This window comes from Eleutherodactylus coqui, chromosome 4 (assembly GCF_035609145.1).
Source record: "Eleutherodactylus coqui strain aEleCoq1 chromosome 4, aEleCoq1.hap1, whole genome shotgun sequence".
Lineage (NCBI taxonomy): Eukaryota > Metazoa > Chordata > Amphibia > Anura > Eleutherodactylidae > Eleutherodactylus > Eleutherodactylus coqui.
In genome coordinates, this window is record NC_089840.1 from 257,025,087 (window position 1) to 257,045,544 (window position 20,458).

The 20,458-nt window shown below is 43.1% G+C and overlaps 2 protein-coding genes across 3 annotated transcripts in view; one reads left to right on the plus strand and one right to left on the minus strand.

Moving 5' to 3' along the window:
• DOCK1 (dedicator of cytokinesis 1) overlaps window positions 1–20,458 on the plus strand; it is a 364,042-nt gene that overhangs the window by 146,285 nt on the left and 197,299 nt on the right. The gene's annotated exons all lie outside the window — the stretch shown is intronic.
• The window catches only part of INSYN2A (inhibitory synaptic factor 2A), a 65,170-nt gene that overhangs the window by 18,040 nt on the left and 26,672 nt on the right, over window positions 1–20,458 (minus strand). Inside the window, exon 2 of the mRNA XM_066601147.1 lies at window positions 18,957–20,133. Coding sequence (XP_066457244.1) covers window positions 18,957–20,128 — 1,172 coding nt within the window. The 5' untranslated portion in view covers window positions 20,129–20,133. The remainder of the gene's footprint in view (window positions 1–18,956; window positions 20,134–20,458) is intronic.

Consider the following 20,458-nt stretch of genomic DNA (forward strand, 5'->3'; position numbering starts at 1 on the left):
TATTTTTCCATTGATGTACTTGTATAAGGACTTGTTTTTTGCAGGACGAGCTGTATCTTTTAATGGTACCATTTAATGTATCACATAATGTACTGAAAAACTTTTTAAACACTTCTAAGTGGAGTGAGATGGCAACAAAACACAGTTCTGCCATCTTGGGGGTGGGGGAGTGTGCTGTTTTTGCGGACACACTGCGGCAAAAATGACATGATAACTTTATTCTATGGGTCAGGGTGATTACACTGGTACAATATTTATACAGTTGCTGTACTACTTTTAACTCCTTCCCTCCCCATGACGCAAAATGACGTACCCTTACATCATAGGGATAGCGCGAGATCATAGCAGATCTCGCACCATACCGCAGCGGGAGCCGGCTGTCACTAGTAGTCAGCCTCCCACTGCGCCCCCCCCCACCGTTGTTAACCCCTTCCCTGCCGCGATTTAAGGAAAGAGTTTACAGAGGGAGCGCCAGATACAGGCTTCCTGTATTGCCATTGCCTAAGATCGCTGTAATAAGCTGTAATAAGCGATAAGGCATAGCAGGAGAGAAGTCCTGCCATGCCTTATCGTAGCGATCATCAGTGCTGCAGTGTAAGTCCCTCAGAGGGAGACAGATGGTGTAAAAATAGGAGCAAAATAAAGTATAAAAATGTTTAAAAAACTTTTCTTATGCTTTTTCTCATAGCATAAAAAAAATCCCACATATTTGGTATCAACGTGTCCGTAACAACGCGTACAATAAATTGAACACTCTTTTTATCCTGCACGGCAAAAAGCATTTAAAAAACGCTAAAAAACTGAGGCAAAATGCTAATTTTTAGCATTTTGCCTCACAAAATCGCAATAAAAGTGATAAAAAAAACATATGTACCCCAAAATGGTACCAATAAAAACTACAGCTCATCTCGCAAAAAATAAGCCCTCACAGAGCTCCATCCATAGAAAAGTAAAAAAAGTTATAGGACTTTGAATGCAGTGATTTTAGAAATTTTTTTTTTTTCTCCAAAAAAAGGGTTTTATTGCGGAGAAACCTAAAAAATATATAAGAATTTTGGTATCATTGTAACCGTACCGACCCGCAGTAAAAAATGTATGCTGCATAATTAACGCTTTTAAAAAAAACAACAAAACTCTATGGTAGAATTAATGCATTTTCTCTCCCCACAATCATAAAAAAAAAATAATAAAAGTTTTACAATAGAGTCTATGTACCCAATGGTACCAATAAAAACTACACTTCGCCACGCAAAAAACAAGCCCTTATACGGCCGCGTTGACAGAAAAATAAAAAAGTTATGGCTTTTGAAAAATGGAGATGAAAAAATACCAAAAATTTTTATGCCTTAAGCCCAAAATAGGCCACGTCCTTAAGGGGTTAAAAAGAATATTTTCGGAAAAAAATAGTTATGACTTGGAGAAGAAAATGTTGTGTGAGGGTTTGTATTTTGCGGGGCATCCTGTAGTTTCTACTGGTACCATCTTGGAGTACATACGCCTTTTTTGAGCACTTTTTATTCCGTTTTTTTTCTTTGAGTCGGGATGACCAATTCTGTTGGGATTTAGTTTTTTTGTGCCCTGTGTTTTTAACATTAAAAAGTCCCATTGACACTCGTGTTAAAAAACACAGCATTAAGGCAGCATTAAAAAAACGCAAGTGTGTGGGAGCCCTAACGGTTAACATGTAATTTGTGTTCCACCCCTACACTGTAAAAACAAAACTCAGTAAAAAGCTATTGCGCCATTGTTTTCTATCTAACCCCTCTTTTTAAAATGTTTTTTTCAACACATTATATGGCACATCAAATAGAATTATTAAACAGCGCCATAAGCAAATCTTCATACAGCATCGTCAGCAGAAAAATAAAGTTATTTTTTAAAAAAAATGGATTTCACTCCTGAAAAGTGGAGATAACAAAAAGAAAAATTTTGAGAATTTTCTGGTCTTTAATGGGTTAAAGAGTTTCATATCTGCAAGATTATTTTGTTTTTCTTACTGAGCAATAAAACTCAAAAACGCTGAAACAGAGTTCATGTGATATTTGGCTGTCGTCCACAAGTTTGCAGGAAGGCATACAGCGCAGCTTAATTTATATACAGCCACTTCGTACAGCTTTGCATTAAACAATGATTAAAGGCAAAAACTGCATGAAAAGTCAACTTTGTGTACGGAGTCTACTTGGGGAAACATTTCAATTGCCAACATAACGCAGTCTGCAAAAATTTGTAAGGGCCCTTTTACATGGAACCGTTACTGTTCAGTATATCGTTGGATCATGCGAAACTAAACAATAATGGTTCAGTGTAAACACTGCCAGCGACTGGATGACGGGCGGTAACTAGTTAGTTTTATCGTTTCTCCAGTTTATGTGGGCAAACAAATCAAATGCTGATTGGTCCGTGTAAACGGGCCGTCATTCATCTAGGAGTCCATTCAGTGAATGAATACACTGTGCAACACAATTTCTGTTACACATAAGCAGATAGGCGGCTGATAGTAACTTTAGTGCGCTGAATTCAAATAGGATATCCGTTTTTTCTGCCACGTAAGGTTTCCCAATTATGGGGAATAATGCCATCCAATTGCCATTATATTGTTTTTTTTTGTTGTTTTTTTTAATCTGCCTATACAATTAATCCAGCCGGATCGCCATTAACCTTACTTAATAAAAAGAATAAAAGTGATTGCGCAACTGTTCTGCAATCACTGTTACAGACCGCTTGCTGACTGAACACTATAAGGGTAGGTTTATGTAACATATAGGGGATGTTTCCATGTGGTGGAAACACTGCGGATCATCCACCAGCAAGCTGTAATTAATGAACTAAGTTTTACAGGTTATGGGTTAGACTAAATAGAGCAATCAAAATCATAAAACAAAAATACCTGTTTACTATCCCTGCGTCCGTAAAAGTCCGATCAATCAAAGTGATGCGTTATTTACCCCGCACAGTGAACATCGTCCGGAAAAAAAATTAAGAACGCCAGAAATGTGCTTTTTTTTTTTTTTTTTGTAATTCTGTCTATAAGAAAAAATGCAATAAAAAGTGATCAAAAAGTAGTATGTTTAGTACTAACGCAAACTACAGGACGTCCTGCAAGAAATGAGCCCTCGCACAACTATGTAGACGGAAAAATAAAAAAGTTATTGCGTGCAGATAATGGCGGCAGAAAATAATAAACAAAACGTCTCTGAAAAAAAAATAATTGGTACAGCAAAAAAACAAAACCAAACTGCATATGTTTGGTATCATAGTAATCGTACTGACCCATAGAATGACATTATATCCTTTTTGTTGCAGTTTGTGGGCCGTAGAAACAAGACGCAACGAAAAATGGTGGCATTTCGGTTTTTTTTTTTCCATTTTACTCCACTTAAAGCTTTTTTATGAAGTTTTTCAGTACATTATATGCTACATTAAATAGCACGATTGAAAAATACAACTCGGGCCGCAGAAAACAAGCCCTCAGACAGCGACGTCGATGGATAAATAAAGGAGTTACGATTTTTTTTTTTAAACAAAAAAAAAATGCTTGGTCAGTAAGGGGTTAAATAACTTGAAAACGAGACGCGGCGCTATTATTCAGTTTTACCAGTGTAATCAGCAGGTTTTGATTCTACTGAAACATAACAATTACTTTCTGTTACGAAAATGTTTTAAAAACTTGTTGCACTGTTATTGATCCTGTGTGAAAAGGTGCCAGAGAATCGTTACGTGTAAAAGGACCCGAACGTGAGAATTTCAAATCTATCCACATGTCTACATACACGGGAACATGTTACAGAAATGTCAAAACCACGGGGACGCACTAAGCAGTATTGCAGGCAAATTCTTTTCCCTTCCCCATATACAGACAGTAACACTAATCCAGAACCACAAAACCCTAAACTTCATCCAATGCGTTCACTAATTCCCATTATTTGTTTATTATTTTGTAGAACTGGTTGGACATAATGATTTATGGTGATGGGCTGCGGATGACAATGTAATTTCTGACTAAGCTCTTCCATCTGTCCGATATTAGACATTCTCCTCCGGTGATAATTGCTATGGCTTTATTACATGAAACGTGTAAAACTAGAGAAGCGGGCAGAGGATTGGGTAGTAAAGTTTGATGTGACTTATTTGATGCCACAGTCTGTCTGGGTGCTGGTAAATGCCAGGGGTGTGCAGTCTATAAAAACTCTGAGGGGACCCTCACTCTGGCTAGAAAATCGGGTGATTTTCTCGCAATGCGACGGTGAGTGAAAACACATGATTATGAAAGCAATGATTTTCAACGGTTTCATTCTCATTTGCAATGTTTTTACTCCTGCGATGCTGCATGGAAAAAAAACAGCATATCTATTCTTTTTGCAATATCGCCCACTGTTTCCCATCTGAAAACCCCTGGATAGGAGGTGTTTTCACAAGGATTGCGAGGGCGATATTGGGCCATGAATCACAAGCTACAAGTCTGTATAGCCCCACTTCAGTCGCCTTGACTTTAAAACAAGATGAAGATTGTGTCTGTAACCGTGATCTATCCAGATCTAGAGTCATTATTAGCAAGGACCTTGGCTTATAACCTTTAATCCTCAACAGGGAATTGGTTAAAACTTTGTTCACATCTTCCTTTGCTCTGTCCATGCCATGTCTGTGCACTCCCCTTCTGTGTAATATACAGAGTTGAGTCACATGATTATGACCACCAGCTAATATCCAGAGTAACTGCGTATGCCGCACGGTCAGCATCTAAACGGGCTGGTAGTGACTCAATAAGGTGCTGCCAGGGAAGTACTTAGAAGACTTCGTCATGCTCTTCGAACCACACTTGGATATTTCTAGCTGTGACATGTCACACTGTCTTGCTGGAAGATCCCATCTGCGCAGGTAAGACAAATAGCATTTTTGGGGTGTACGTGATCTGCAAGGATGGATTCATAACCAAAATGGTTCACAGTGCCTTTCACGCGGATGAGCGAGTCCAGACAATTCCATGAACTTTCCCTAGAGCATAGCACTGCCACCGCCAGCTTATATTCTTCCAGCAATGGTTGCAGGGTGTTTATTCTCCGATGTGACTCATCTGAGAAGGCAACCCTCCGCTAATCAGCTGTAGGCCAATTCCGATACTAAGCCTACTCGTACACGTAACATCATGTTACACTAGACTATGATCATGCACTGTGCTGCTCATGATGAGGACCATGGTCATTCACGGAAATCATTGGAAGCCCATTTATTTGACTGGATGCCATCTAACCTTTATATCAATCTTGATTCATAGTGCCAACATATTCCTCAGCACTTTATAGATCTGATGGAGCATGAAGGCGTAGAAGGTTCGATTTATGGAGGAACTTGGTCTAAGATAATTAGCAAACCAAAGAGTACAGGTGGGCAGTAGATAAAGATGGAGGACATACAGGGCAGTGCAGCACTGTGGGGAGCTTTATGGATGAAAGAGCAGCCTGGGGTTTCACATGGCATGCGAGGGTGATATCACCCACACCAGTGTGAAGCCAGCCTTAAGTCAGTTAGTAGACTGCAGAATCACAAGAAAGTCAGTTTTTGAAAGATTTAAGGCCATTTTTAATTGGAAAATCCCTAAGTCATCGATAGTAGATTTGTGGGGTTCGGATGCCTGACACCTCCACAAATCAGCTATTTTCCAGGCAAGTTAATTGGCAAGAGTCTCCGGCGATCGACCCCAGCCAATTAGGTCAAATTCTTTTAATCCAGCATCTGTTACAATGATTATCCCAAGCGTATCCCCCATGTACAAGGTGGGGAATAAGTGTTTGACCGTTTGAAATTCGTCCGTTGGCACCCCCAGCTAGAACGAGAATTGCAAAGTGTCTGGTGTTCCCCAAGCAAGTGCGATGCCACTGCATTACTCTCTATAGCAGTGTTCCCCAACTCCAGTCCTCAGGGCCCCTAACAGGTCATGTTTTCAGGATTTCCTCAGTGTTGCACAGGTGATGTAATTATTGTCAGTGCCTCAGACATTGCCACAGATGTTCTCACCATAGGATATCCTGAAAACATGACCTGTTGGTGGTCCCTGAGGACTGGAGTTGGGGACCCCTGCTCTATAGGACTTCCCTACTTCTCTTCAGTGGTTCTACAGAGATGAAGGGAGCGGAAGGGCTCGTGCTCGATCACTGGATCATGCAAACAGGGTTATTGAGTACTTCTGTTCTTGTGATCAGTGATGGTTCCAGAGATCAAACCTTCCTTTATTCTGTCGATAGGGATTTATTTAAATCTTGGTGCAGTTTCTTTGAGCAGACCATAAGCTGTTGGCTGAGATCTCATTATGACTTGCTCAGTTTATGAATGTGATATCTTCTCTATGGTTACATAACCTAGAGAGAAATACATATTCTATGCATACTCCTCAAAATCAAGCCGCTAGAATTTGGCTGCAAAACATGCAGTTACATCTCAGGCAAATATGCAAATGATTAGAGTTGTGGCATGATTAGATGAAAGGTCTTGCCACCTTGAGACCCTATAGGTGGTTCTACACTTGGCTTTTAAATAGTCTCTCAGAGTCTACTTGTGTGTAGCGGATCTCTTTTCCCGCTTGTTGACTACTATACGCTCTGCAATGCAATCAAAGAGATTTTGCCCCGGTTAACAGAGTTTAAAAGGGGATACATTATTGGAATATGATAAGCTTGATGGTCATATTGATGAATTGCCGCCACCTGGGCTGTTCTGACCAGACTGTTTAAAAGTTGTTGGGACTCATGATCCCCCTCAACAGACCACCAGTAGAAAGATTTCCAACAAGCATGAGCGGTTTCATCGTCCACCATCCAGAGACAGGCGGCACCATCATTAAGGCTCTTGTCTATCTGACCCATTTACAAGCGCTTGGTTAAAGGACATTTTGTCTTATTGCTCCCATTACATGTACGGCCTTTGACACCCACCCACCGTCGCCTCTGTTTGCAGTGGTGTCATGAACAATGAAACAGTACTGCTATATAGTGGAACCGGATTGTCTTTAGCAACAAATTCGGGTTCGGTTTGCTCACTGATGACGGCTGTGTTCATGTCTGGAGACCTAGGGCTCTTCAATCCTGCCTTTGCTGTGGAGCGCTACACTGCCCCCTGCTGGTGTGATGGTCTGGGGGTTGGTGTCATTGCATATGACAGTCGGTCACCCCTAGTAGTGGTACGAGGGACAATGACAGCTCAGTGATATGTTCAGGACATCCTGCAGCCACATGTGTTCCTCTCATGGCGGCTTCCAGCAGGATAATGCTCGGCCGCACACACAAGGGGGTCACAGGAGCCCCCACAACATTGTCACACTTCCGTGGCTGCCGAATCACCAGATTCATCGTCAATAGAACATGTATGGGACCATTTAAGACACCAACTTTGACAGCCTACGAGTTTGCACAACCTAGAGGTTGTTACAGCGAATGTGGAGCGATTATGCCGCAAGATATCGTACGGAACCTGTATACCTCCATGCCCGCCCATATCACATCTTGCATCCAAGCTAGAGGCGGTCTAACAGGGTATTGGAGCCTCCATGCCTGCCTGTATTATATGTAGTAGCCAAGCTAGAGGCGGTACAGCAGGGTACTAGTCTCCATGCCCGCCTATATCACATCTTGTATCCAAGCTAGAGGCGGTACAATAGGGTACTAAAGCCTCCATGCCCACCAGTATCACATCTTGTATCCAAGCTAGAGGCGACACAACTGCATACCAGAGCCTCCGTGCCCGTCTGTATGACATCTTGTATCCAAGCTGAAGGTGGTACAACAGGGTACTAGAGCCTCTATGCCTGCCCATATCACATCTTGTATCCAAGCTAGAGGCAGTACAACAGGGTACTAGAGCCTCCATGCCTGCCCATATCACATCTTGTATCCAAGCTAGAGGCGGTACAACAGGGTACTAGAGCCTCCATGCCTGCCCGTATCACATCTTGTATCCAAGCTGGAGGCGGTACAACAGGGTACTAGAGCCTCCATGCCTGCCCATATCACATCTTGCATCCAAGCTAGAGGCGGTACAACAGGGTACTAGAGCCTCCATGCCCACCTGTATCACATCTTGTATCCAAGCTGGAGGCGGAACAACTGGGTCCTAGAGCTTCCTTTCAAGTGTTCAGTTTTCTATAGTAAATTCTCCTTTTCCTCTGATATGATCACTTATATTAAGGGGGTTTTCCAGGCAGAATACTACTGACCTATCCCCAGGCCCACTGCTTCCACTACGACCTCTGTATTTGCAGCACTGATGGGGATAGGTCATCAGTAGTATTTTCCCTGAAAACCCCTTTAACGTTACAATCGCACACAGAACGTTTCATTCAATTCCGACAACTCCTTCTCAGGGGAGGGATTGTTTTTTTGACAAGGCGTGTATATTCGTCACACTGGACTTCAGGCAGCGACTTCTCCATTAGGTTTATATCTAGTAGTAGTCCCTGCACTCTTATGTATTCATAAATGGCCCAGGCGGCCGCTTCAGCTGAAAGTTTAATTTGATATCTAGTGGGATTAATGAGAAATCTATATTTTCGTTTGTGCTGAAATAGATTGTCATTTAGCTGATTAATGTGCATACTCCGAATCCAGAACTAAGAAACTACTGAACGGTAGAGACATCAAGGCCGCTGTGCAGGGCCGTACTGCTTAGACAATGGCATATGCATGGAAGGGGGAACTTCTTCTCACGCGTAAATCTGATTATAATTCGGTCTCTACAAAAAAGGGAATTGTCCCCCTCTGCCTTCCACACCAACCTGTGATACATGCATCAATCCCAGAGGCATAACTTGAAGCTCCTTCGCCCCCATGCAAAATTTGTAACAAAGCCCCTCACCTATCATTCAATTACTGCTGTTACCTTTTGTGGCAGATGGGGCTTTTGGCCCCCCTTGGGGTGCAACTACTACTTCATTCATAGCTATGCCCCTGTGCCAGCTTCAATTCTGCCAAAGACTAAAAGCACCAGTTAAAAGTAGTTATATAATTTATTGAATATGTTTCAGCTCTGTAATATATATTGACGTTTATTATCCAACCGGAAACCTGAACACTGCAAATCTTTATTACATAGATGGTCTATATACAGTGCACTGCTACATGGATTTACGTAGGGATATTCTCTAAAACCAGAGCTTAGGGGCAGAATTTGGTCATAATGCACATGACTCTCCAGTTGTTTTCAATGTGAGTACTGCAAAAATAACTTGGCGATCTGGGAAAAAAATCTCTCTTAAAAGGGTTATCAGAGTTGTACCTCTTCTGTGAAATCCGTTCTCCGTGCACTAACATAACCAATAGGCATATAGTCATGGGCAGAGAAAAAAAAAATCATACTGGAGGCCTTACAGACAGCAGTATCTCTTCTATCCATGTGCAGTTTATAAAAACGGCAGAGCAGCTAGTTCACACCCACCAGCTCAGGGAAGACTAAAAATTATGGGGGTGGTCTTCCCTCTTTTTCACTAATGACCTATCCTCTGGATACGTCATCAGTAGTTGGACAGGGGTCCTCCATCTATCAGCTGTTCGTCCAACTTGTTGTCCAGTTGTCATCGGTGGACAGGGAAGGAAGTGGGGGTGCCGGCTTCACTCCCACTGAAATCAGTGGAGGAAGCGCACTGCTACTCCACCTCCTGGTCAGGATTGGATGTGATGTCCTGACCAGGAGTGGAGCAGCAGTAGGGCAATCACATTGACTTCAATGGATGTGAAATCAGCGCCTGCACTTCCTGTACTTCCTGTACTGATGACAACACCCAGCCCATCCATCAGTGGAAAAGAGGGCAGACAACCCCTTTAAATAGACCTTCAGATAGGAAACTGGTGATCAATACACGATGCAAGATTGTTCTGAAAGCTAAACTGAAAAGTTACGTAAGCTTTAAGCGAAAAACCGGTGTACTCTAGATATAACACTGCTGTTTTTGTATTCTATTAACCACTTTTCGGCAGAGCCATTTTTGGTGGCCACTTTTTGGTTTTCATCCCCACATTCCGAGAGCCCTAACTTTTTCTTGTTCTAGCTCTCATTTTTAAGCAGCTCGTTAAAGAATGACACCATGGTTGCTATGGGCGACTGTTCATTTCTCCTGTACTAATTTTTGATAAATTTCATCCCCCCCCCCCCCCCCTCCCCACTACCCTGTATATAGATACGCCTAATGAGAACTAAAAGCAAAGACTGGGAGAAATTCCGATCTTGTGACTTGTCCAATTGATGGGCTTAGGTTGTGTTTGGCTGTGGCAGACATTCCCCGTGGATATTGAATTATCCATGGCTTTATGAATATTTAAAGGAAAGTAGTGTCGTGATGGCCGCATTCAGTGCAGCTACACAAACAATACATTTGTTATTGTCTCGTATACCGTACTGGTAGAGGCCATACAGAGGCGGCATGTGAAACTCCACAGAGCGCCCGAGATTTGGCAACGTGGGAGAACTTCTTCAGCTACTGTATTAGGGCACTGGGTCATACACATTGGGGCATATGTAGTATGCCCTGTGTGCCAGATTCGGCATGGAAAAGTTGTAGTTTTCATATTTGACTGAGGTGTAAGGGCTTTCTTACATCAGTGTTTTTACTGTGTATTACGTGGTAACAAACTTTACATTACTTTCAATTGTACTTCTTGCAGAAGGCACATGCAAAAAAAGACCCAACATGCACTATCTTAGCATGTCTTATGTATGCATACACTCCAAGAAAGTGTATGGGGATTGTCGGCACATAGCGAGTACACAACGCATCTCGTACTGCCGCGTGCTCCCACACGGGAGGAGAAAACACTTGAGTCCTAAGGCTGGGTTCACACAGGGCGGAATTGCCGTGGAATTTCCGTGCGGACCCTCCACATGAATATTCCTAAACTAAGCAGCAAAGTGGACGAGATTTGCAAAAAATCTTGTTCACACACTGTGGACAAGCCGCGCAGAAACTGAAAGCAGCGGGGTATTCAAATTCACAACATGCCAATTTTAATGCCATTTCTGCTGACTTTTTTTTTTTGTTATGGAGAGAGATTTCCGCAGCGGAATAAAGCCGCTTCAAATCCTGCGCCAAATTTCCGCCACAGAATTTCCATGTGGTCCCACTGCAGACACTCCGCCCCAGCCTACGCCTCTTAAAACATTCGTAGCCACTAGCCAGACTCAAAGTGTAGCTGTCATTGATTTATTTTGTGAAATGTACAGAATAGGCGATTCTAAGCAGTTTTGCTATAGGTTTTATTAGCTTATTCTGAACATTTTTTTTCCCCTTAAACCCCTCTTCTGCTACGCAGCTGGAAGTCGTAAGAGAAATCCAGATTTGCCTAACTGCCTAGCAGAAGTGGGAGCTCCGACTGTGCCGGCACTAATCTCTCTAGTGCAGGTGCAGACACACCTGTTCCCATTAAACACTTTATTTTACAGCCGGCCGCGGGAAACGCAGTGATCGCTTTCCATAGACTACTATGGAAAGCGCAGCCCCGCTGTCCATGAGCGCAGAATCATGGCGATTCTCTGCTTGTGGGATTTAAACCGCAATATGCAGCGATTAGCCGCTGTGAGCCTATTTGTCAGATAGGCTCAGCCCGGAGAGCTGTCGTCTCTCCCCGGCGGCGGCTCCCGTGGCAGATTGCTACGCCCGTGAACAGGAGGCCTTAGAGGAGCCTTCACCGCTAACTCGTTCGCTCTCATGCAGCCTGGTTAGACAGCCAAATACATGAGAGAGGCTGTATGACTGCTCTGTAAACCAAACAACGAGCGAATGAGCCGATGATCATTTTCATGCTGCATAAAATGAATGAGGAAGGAAAAGCAAACAATTCTCATTCGTTGCCTCTGTTTGTTCTTTCCCCGATGGCGCACTGTATAAGGAGAAGCCGATCAGAGCTGCAGACTGCTTCTCCCCTTCACAGCGCCTGCTCCCCGCCAGCCAAGATGCGCTGACAAGGACCCGATGTACCGAGTCCATAACAGCGCATCAGGGCCGGCAGGAAGGGAGTGCTGTGAAGGGGAGAAGCCATCTGCAACATACTGTAGAATGGCTTCTCCATAAACAGCGCGTCACCAGGGCAGCGGAGGCGGAAGAGAAATGAAGAACTCCATGCAAGACATAAAAAGTCTGCATTGGTCGAGTTTCCAGTGACTTGTCACTATAACAAAGGTGTCAAAATAAGGGTATCGGTACGATATACAAATTATATTAGTACACTCACTGAGGCCGCTCTCACACATGCACTTACAAAACGCCACAGTCGAAACCACAGCACTTTATCGCAATTTTGAGCTGCGTTTTTGAACACATTGTACTGCGTTTAACAGCGTTTTTTAACGCATTCCCATCATTTTGATGGGTGCGTTAAAAAGCGTGAAAATAGACAGCGCTCAAAAATCACCGCATCAAGAACGCTGCGTTCGAGCGTAGGTCTGCAAAGCACCATTGAAATCCATCACTAATTGTAGTCAAAAGCGGGCTTTGTGAGAGCGGCCTTAGTGTATCTACTATATATAATTGTGCGAGGAGGCAGTGGCCTTTTGCATCTTCCAATTTCTATTCTTGACGCCCTCTATAGCCGGCTCTACCATTTACCGCCATACAGTACCCTATATCGATACATAGTGGATATCATGCCAAGACAAGAGAACCTATAAATGCAGTAGGGAAGACTAATGTCAGCGGAGGCATCCCCAACCTGTGTAGTGTTAATGCTTCCCAATTACTACCACTTTGCAACATTGTAACGTAGTGCCACAGTCTTCTGTAATTCACTCATGGACTGTAGGAGTTCGATGTTAGGACTGGATCTGGCCCAACAAGGCAGCCATGTGATCTGCGCACTCCTTCACACAATACGAGAGCCCAATCCTCTTCTTGGGCAGCATGGAAATAATAATCAGTTTCCAATCGCAGAAGAGACCTGAACGCAGCACTCAGGTTGGGCACTGTAAACTAATAAATGGAATGGGAGGACTGGAATACCCAGAGAGGCTATCAAAATTAGGACTTTTCACCCTGGAAAAAAAGATGGCTATGGGGCGATCAAATAACTATGTATAAGTACATGAGAGGACAATACAAGGATCTCTCCCAGGATCTGTTTATACCCAGGACTGCGACGGTAACAAGAGGGCATCCGCTACGTCTAGAGGAAAGCAGGTTTCATCTCCAACACAGAAGGGGGTTCTTTACTGTAAGAGCAGTGAGATTGTGGAACTCTCTGCCTGAGGACGTGGTGATGGCGAAATCAATGGAGGAGTTTAAGAGGGGACTAGGATATTACAGGATATAGACATTAGGCGACCAGCGGGTTTGAAGTTCCGGGTCTTGCAGTCAGGTATTAACTATCAAAGGTTGATCCAGGGATTATTCTGACTGCCATTATGGAGTCGGGAAGGAATTTTTCCCCCAAATGGGCTAATTGGCTTCTGCCTCTTGGGGTTTTTGCCTTCCTCTGGATCAGCTAGGGGGTTGAAACAGGCTGAACTGGATGGGCATTGTCTTCGTTCAGCCTAACATACCATGTTACTGTAATGCCGAATAACTGCTGCTGCATTTGGGTGGTGGTTAGGACGCCCCGTGCCATAAAAGTACAAAGCTCTAAAGTCAACACACCCATTTAACAAACTTCGCATGAAATTAATTCATTTTGCATGGCAGTCAGGTTTCTGTTGGGCAGAATGTATATAAAATAATAACCCCTGGCCACCAATGTTGATCTACTCTGCTCGGCCCTGTCTAATTTTGCACCTTTGCAAAAAAAAAAAATTCTCCACTCTTGGATGCCGATCCTCCGTGTGCAGACGCTGCATCTAAAGCTAAAGGAAGAGGTATATGTAAAGCTACAATAGGTTTTCGTGCATGAAGCGATAGTGATATCCTACATTACGCAGAGTACGCACAGTTCTCACTAAGCACAGGGGAGTTGGGGCGGCTTTACATGGGACTCACTCGAAAGAGTCTATGCATAGGAGAGTTGTTCTATGGATACACGGCCGCCAACCGGGAATTTGCTTCCTAGTCATTATGTTTCAGCTCACTAATAAATGGTCGCTGGTTGATCAAAAGTCGTCTCGTGTAAAGTCACAGTTGTACATGTTTTGAATAACCCGCAAACATTTGCATGGAGATTCCCCTCCGAGCGAGATCGCTGCAAACAAGTAATAAATAAGCGCTCTGTGTAAGAGCTTCCAAACTACCGCCGCTCATACGCTTCAGCGACTTCCCTGAGCTACTATTGAGTGATCGTTGCTTAGTGTAAAGCGGCCTTTAGAGGATTCGTTTTTGTGCTAAATGTTGAAAAAACTTCCTTTTGTTGTAATGAAAAATTCGGGACAAACTTTTTTTTTTTTCTCTTTTTTTAACGGTTTCCGACCCTTAAAAAAAAATAAAAAAAAAAAATATATATATATATATTTATATTTATTTTTTTTTTTTTGATATTCACCAATTTTAATTATTAAAATCTCTATGTATTCTGCAGTAAGTGGAACAAAACTTTTTAGAGCAGAACAACAACAACAAAAAATTGCCTCCACAATGCAGAACTCTGTATGTGGAGAGGATGTGTTCATAAAGAGCTGAAATCTGGCAGATTTCGCGCACAGACAGTTCATAGCATTTACAGTACAAGCCATGTGAATGAAATTTGAAAAAATCTTGTCCACTTGGTGCGGAAAAAATCCACAAAATCCGCAGTAGAATTGACATGCGGTGCTGATTTTAAATCCATTGACATTTACACAGTCTACAACTGGACAAGCCCTTTAAATTCTTCAAATGAGGAAGTGAAAGGCGCCCAGAAATCTGTGTGTTACATGCGGATTACAGCATGGGTCAAAATTCTCAGCGTATTTTCTGCTGTGCACATAGCAGATCAGGTGACATTCTGCTGTAGGCATCAAGGCCCAAAACACCTCTGGCCGTAAAAGGGTTAAGGGAGTTAACCGGGACAATATTGATGGCACAGCACTGTTCATTGGAGAGCTGCAGCCTAGTCTCATTCACCTGCCCCAATACTAAGCGCCGCCACTACTAAATAAACAGTGCTACCTCCTCTCCAGTTGAATGGAGCTTAAATCCTAGAATGGTAGAGTTGGAAAGGATCTCCAGGGTCATCGGGTCCAACCCCCAGCTTCCTACAGGATTCACTAAGTCATCCCAGACAGACATCTGTCCAGCCTTTGTTTGCAGACTTCCATTTAAGGAGAACTCACCACCCCCCCTGTGACAACCTGTTCCACTCATTGATCCCCCTCACTGTCTAATATCTAATCTGTGTCTCCTCCCTTTCGGTTTCATCCCATTGTTTCTAGTCTTTCCTTGTACAAATAAGAATAGGGCTGATCCCTCTGCACTGTGACAGCCCTTCAGATATTTGTAGACAGCTATTAAGTCTCCTCTCAGCCTTTTTTTTTTTGCAAGCTAAACATTCCCAGATCCTTTAACCGTTCCTCATAGGACATGATTTGCAGACCGCTCACCATATTGGTAACTTTTCTCTGAACTTGCTCCAGTTTGCCTGTTTTTTTTAAAGTGGGCTGCCCAGAACTGGACACAGTATTCCAGATGAGGTCTGACTAAGGAAGAGTAGAGGGGGATAATTACCTCACATGATCTAGACTCTATGCTTCTCTTAATACACCCCAGAATTATATTTGCCTTTTTGGTTGCTGCATCACATTGCTGACTCATGTTCAGTCTGTGATCTATTAGTATACCCAAGTCTTTTTCACATGTGCTGCTGCTTATCCCAATTTCTCCCATTCTGTATGTGCCACTCCATTCAACTCTATGGGACTGCCAAAAATAACTGAGCACCTATAGTTCACTATTTCTCCAGCAGTGTCAATGAAATGAATGGAGCGTCAGCAGGAATACTTAGTCACTGCTTCATTCAACCTCTCCTCACTGCGAGGGGCAGGGTGCAGTAAGGAGGAGAGAGGGACATAGGACTCCTTTTTTGTCATCAGTGAAGGTCCCAGCTGCAAACAATCCATTGATCAGACTTTTATCACCTACACTCCTTTTTTTTAATTTATTTATTTTTTTTAAATTTTATATAAATTATATTCGTTAATCTTAGGAATGTCCCTTTAAGAAAAAATAAAAACTTTGACTCTCCAATATCGTATCACCAATTGAACATAAAGTTAAAGTACAATATAGTCCTAAAGTACATGTAAGTTATTTCCAATAATTAGTTCCGCCGCTTGTAGTTTTCTGAATAAATCACGTTCCTCGTTTAATTCTACCTCTTTTAATGCGAAATCTGTAAAGTGGCTATTGGCTGGGATTATTGATGACCTCTCGTGTAAAACTTTGCTCGAACCATTAAGGCAGATAATGCAAATCAGCCTTCTAAAATACGGAGGTCGTAATTAGAAGATGAGACTAAATTAAGTGAGTTGCGATGGGTTGAGAAGTGGCCGCACGCACACATACAGCAACGGGCTTACATGAAGAAGGCTGGATGCATCCCTATAGGAGGAGGTATCGCATATTGTACAGGCTGAGGCATCCCTATAGGAGGAGGTATCACATATCGTACAGGCTGAGGCATCCCTATAGGAGGAGGTATCACATATCGTACAGGCTGAGGCATCCCTATAGGAGGAGGTATCGCATATCGTACAGGCTGAGGCATCCCTATAGGAGGAGGTATCACATATCGTACAGGCTGAGGCATCCCTATAGGAGGAGGTATCACACTGATCAGCTGTCATTACTATCTTGATTCCACTTTCACACATGCAGGACCATTATCAGGCGATGATTACTGGCACGGTGTAATGAATGGACCTCCATAAATGGTAAATGTGTCATTATTAGGCTGTGTCTGACGAGCATCTTGTATGGTCCATTGTATGGATCTGTAATACAGCCGTGTTACTGATGACATTGCAGCCGTATGTCATCAGTATTTGATCTTTATCTGCCTCCATATTTGCTGTCATTGGTTTGTTTTTCTATTGGGTAAATGGGGATCTGTATTTGCCGATAGTAAATACCAATTAATGCAAATACAGAGGCAAAAATGGGTCACCCTGTGAATAGATGCATAGATTTACATTAGCTCCGTCCGTATGCGGTCTGCAAAATATGGACCAAATTATGGAGTTGATATGTGCTCGTCTGAAACCGGTCTTAGTCTAGTTTTTAAGAATTTAAGGCTGTCATCACCATAAGTCTGAGTTAACAGTTAAGGATTTAATACAAATCTCCCAATGTGAAGTATTTAAAGGAGTACTCCCATCTTGAACTTTATGGCATATCCACAGGATATGCTATAAGAGTCTAATAGATGCGTGGTCAACCTCTGGGACCCTCACCTATCTTGATCGACCTCCCTTGTAGTAGTCAGGGGTGAGGAAACCGAGAAGTGGGCTGTGCTACTTTGTTTCTGTAACTCCCACATGAGTGAACAGGAGTTATGGAACCGCGTCGCACAGTGAGCTGTGCTGTGTCTGCAGAAACGGCACAGCTTGCTGTGCAACGCTGTTTCCGTAGCTCTTATTCACGTCTATGGGAGTTGCAGAAACAGTATAGCACAGCCTGCTCAGATGTTACCGTTCTCTCAACCACCCTGACTACAGAGTACTCTTATCTCTGCTAAGATGGGCCGAGAAGCGAATACCTCTTTAATGTGTGTGTATAGATTAATAGCAAAGCAGACATGTAGATCTCCTCCAGAGGAGCTTTAGACTATTTGTAAGCAAGACTGTTGGCCTAGTTACTGTGCACGATCCATTATTGTCATTGCAAAAAAAAATTGCATGTCTTATTGTGGTCCCTTTTGTCAGTTGACAGTCGCCATTCAATATTCAAGTCAATGGGTGCGCAGAAAATATCCCAGAGCGCACACGGATATCATCCATATACATCTCGTTTTCCACAGATAATTGCTAAGCAATGCTAGAAAATTTGGCTTTTGTGCACAAGAAAAAAAAGGAAGGCTCATGGATGACATACCGAACTAAGAAACAAACACGTAATCCCCTCAGATGCAAAACTATAACACGCGGATTATTATCCGTCCCTTTTTTTACTCCCATGAATAAGCCCAAAAAGCAATGGCTTCTAACCTGTGGCTCTCCAGCTCTTGCGAAACTACACCTTCAATTACACCCTGACAGCCGCATGCCATTTTTTTAAGGTGGTCATACAGCAGCTGAACCCGCCAATTTCAGCTGACCAACTGATCTATATGGGTGTCCTCTCAACTCTTCCCTACTGATAGATGTGGAAAAACATCCAAACAATTGAAAGATTATCAGTTTCAGCGATTATTTTGCATAGAGTGCTAATAGGCACTAATGCCTATTAGCACTTTATCAGTTTCATTTGCATATAAATGAGCGTCCAGGCTCTGCTTGTAGAACACAGCAGGTGGTGTGGGTCTGCAATCAGCCCCATTGTTCTTGCATGGTCCTGTTAGCTGAATACAAGATAATCAGCTGCTCCCCTGCAGAACACAGCATGCGGTCTGTTATCTTCTCTCTGGCTGAACAAGGGATTTTATGCTCACCTAAAAATCATCGTTTAGCTGAAGAGTGATACATGGAAGCATTTACAGGCAACGGTTATCACTCAAAGGCCATTGTTTGAGCGAATTTTAAGTGATAATCGTTGCATGTAAATGGGGCTTTACAACCCTGTCCCTACTGGGAAACGCATACTGAATCAAGTGTCTGTGTTTGGGGGAAGGGGCGGGGTTAGGAAGGAATAGCGGTCTAAGGTGTACCGTATGGCCAGCTTTGAAAACGCCTTTTTTTTTTGTACTAATTTTTTGACTGGTATCTTAGTAAATTTCAACTTCACCTTCTGTCATCACATAATGGTGCACATAACAAGTCAACGAATGGTAACAGTTCACTTAGTAACTCAATGGTAGATGTCGACAGCGGCCTTCAGAAGGCTTTCCCCCGTGCACACGTCAATGAGTATTTTTTTTGTTTTTATGACTCACCCCTCTCTGTGAGCTTCTCCCTTCTCCAACTCCTGAATGACCCCCAAAAGCACTTTGATTGTTTCCTGACTCGAGCTGATCAGGTTCTCCATGGTCTGAAGCTGTGCTTTTAAGTCTATCACTTCCGTGTGAGGCACAATTTGTTGGCATTCATCACTCAAAGCAACCGCTGTCTGACAAGGCTGATTTTTTTCCAGGGGTAACACATTTATCTGCAGGGCCCGCTCGTTACATTCCGTCGTTGGACACTGGGACTGCGTCGTACACGCCTTCGCATTCACATCTTGGCCTTGTAGGCCGTTTACTTGAGCAGTTCTTTTGTCTTCTTCATCCGTCAGCGGGCAAATTGTCCTTTCCGCGTCGCTCAAGTCTTCAGGGTCGGCTAGGTTTGGGTTGAGGGCAGGCGAGTGTATGGTGGCTTCCTCCTTTAGAAGCACTTTGACATGTGCTGGGTGATGGGGTAGAGTGTTCCCTAATGGCCTTCTATCGTATCTCGTGGCTTCATGCAGATGGCAGATGGCCTGTTCCGACGTGGAGATTGCTGGGTTTTGAGGAGAGGGGGAATCTTTAGTACAGCTGTGCAAATCAGTGCTTCCACATGCATCCGAACAATTGCTAGACGTAATGACATCCATGTCTTCGCTCGAATGGACTACCAATTCAGCAACCACTTGGTCGCTGACCCTGCTGCATCGAATCGACTCCCCTGAGCTTTTGTGATCTTTTGTATCCTTGACCTCTATTAGGAATCCGTTATTTTGACCCTTCAGTTCTACACCAGAAGCATTTTTTAACATGTTCCCTTTTTTGCGGTCGAGAGGAAAAGTCTGGTAGCGCTTTTTCAGGTCGGGCGAAGTCTGAACCCCTGTGCTCTTGGTTACGTTGGGTATAGACCGCCGAGCAGGCACTGTCATGTACTTCCGATAAGCTTTGTAAGAAAGAGACTTTGGGTCTTTTTTCTCACTTTGCGGCACCGTAGAAAGCTGTTTATCCCTCTGCTCGTTCTGAGCCTCACAAATATCTTTAAACCTCACTTGAAGGGCTTTATTTCGCTTTTTTATCTGCCGGTTGGGGTCCAATGCATATTTCATGTCTAAGGCTAAAGAAACAGCTGGCTCGGCTTCACTTTCTGAGGATGTCAGCACACATTTGTCCCCCTCCTTGCTCACCATGATTCCTGCAGGGAAACAGAGTAACTAGTGAGACACAGAGCAATTTGCAATTCAGGAGACAGCAAAATTGTGGTTGTAGTATGGTGATTAAATGGTAATGCAACCTAATGCACTTCCTTAGGGTGGACTTATCAGTTAAAGGGAAGGTGATATCATCTGCCTCAGATAAGTAGACTCACTTGTTGTCAGTTCTTTTCTCTGCTGGGATTTGCTAACTCTGCCTGCAGCAAACGGCGCAGAAAATAATAGTATGTGCGAATATCAAAAAAACCCAAAAAATAGAAAACTTGGTAGTATTAGAAAAAATAGCTTCTTTCTCCACTTATCAGA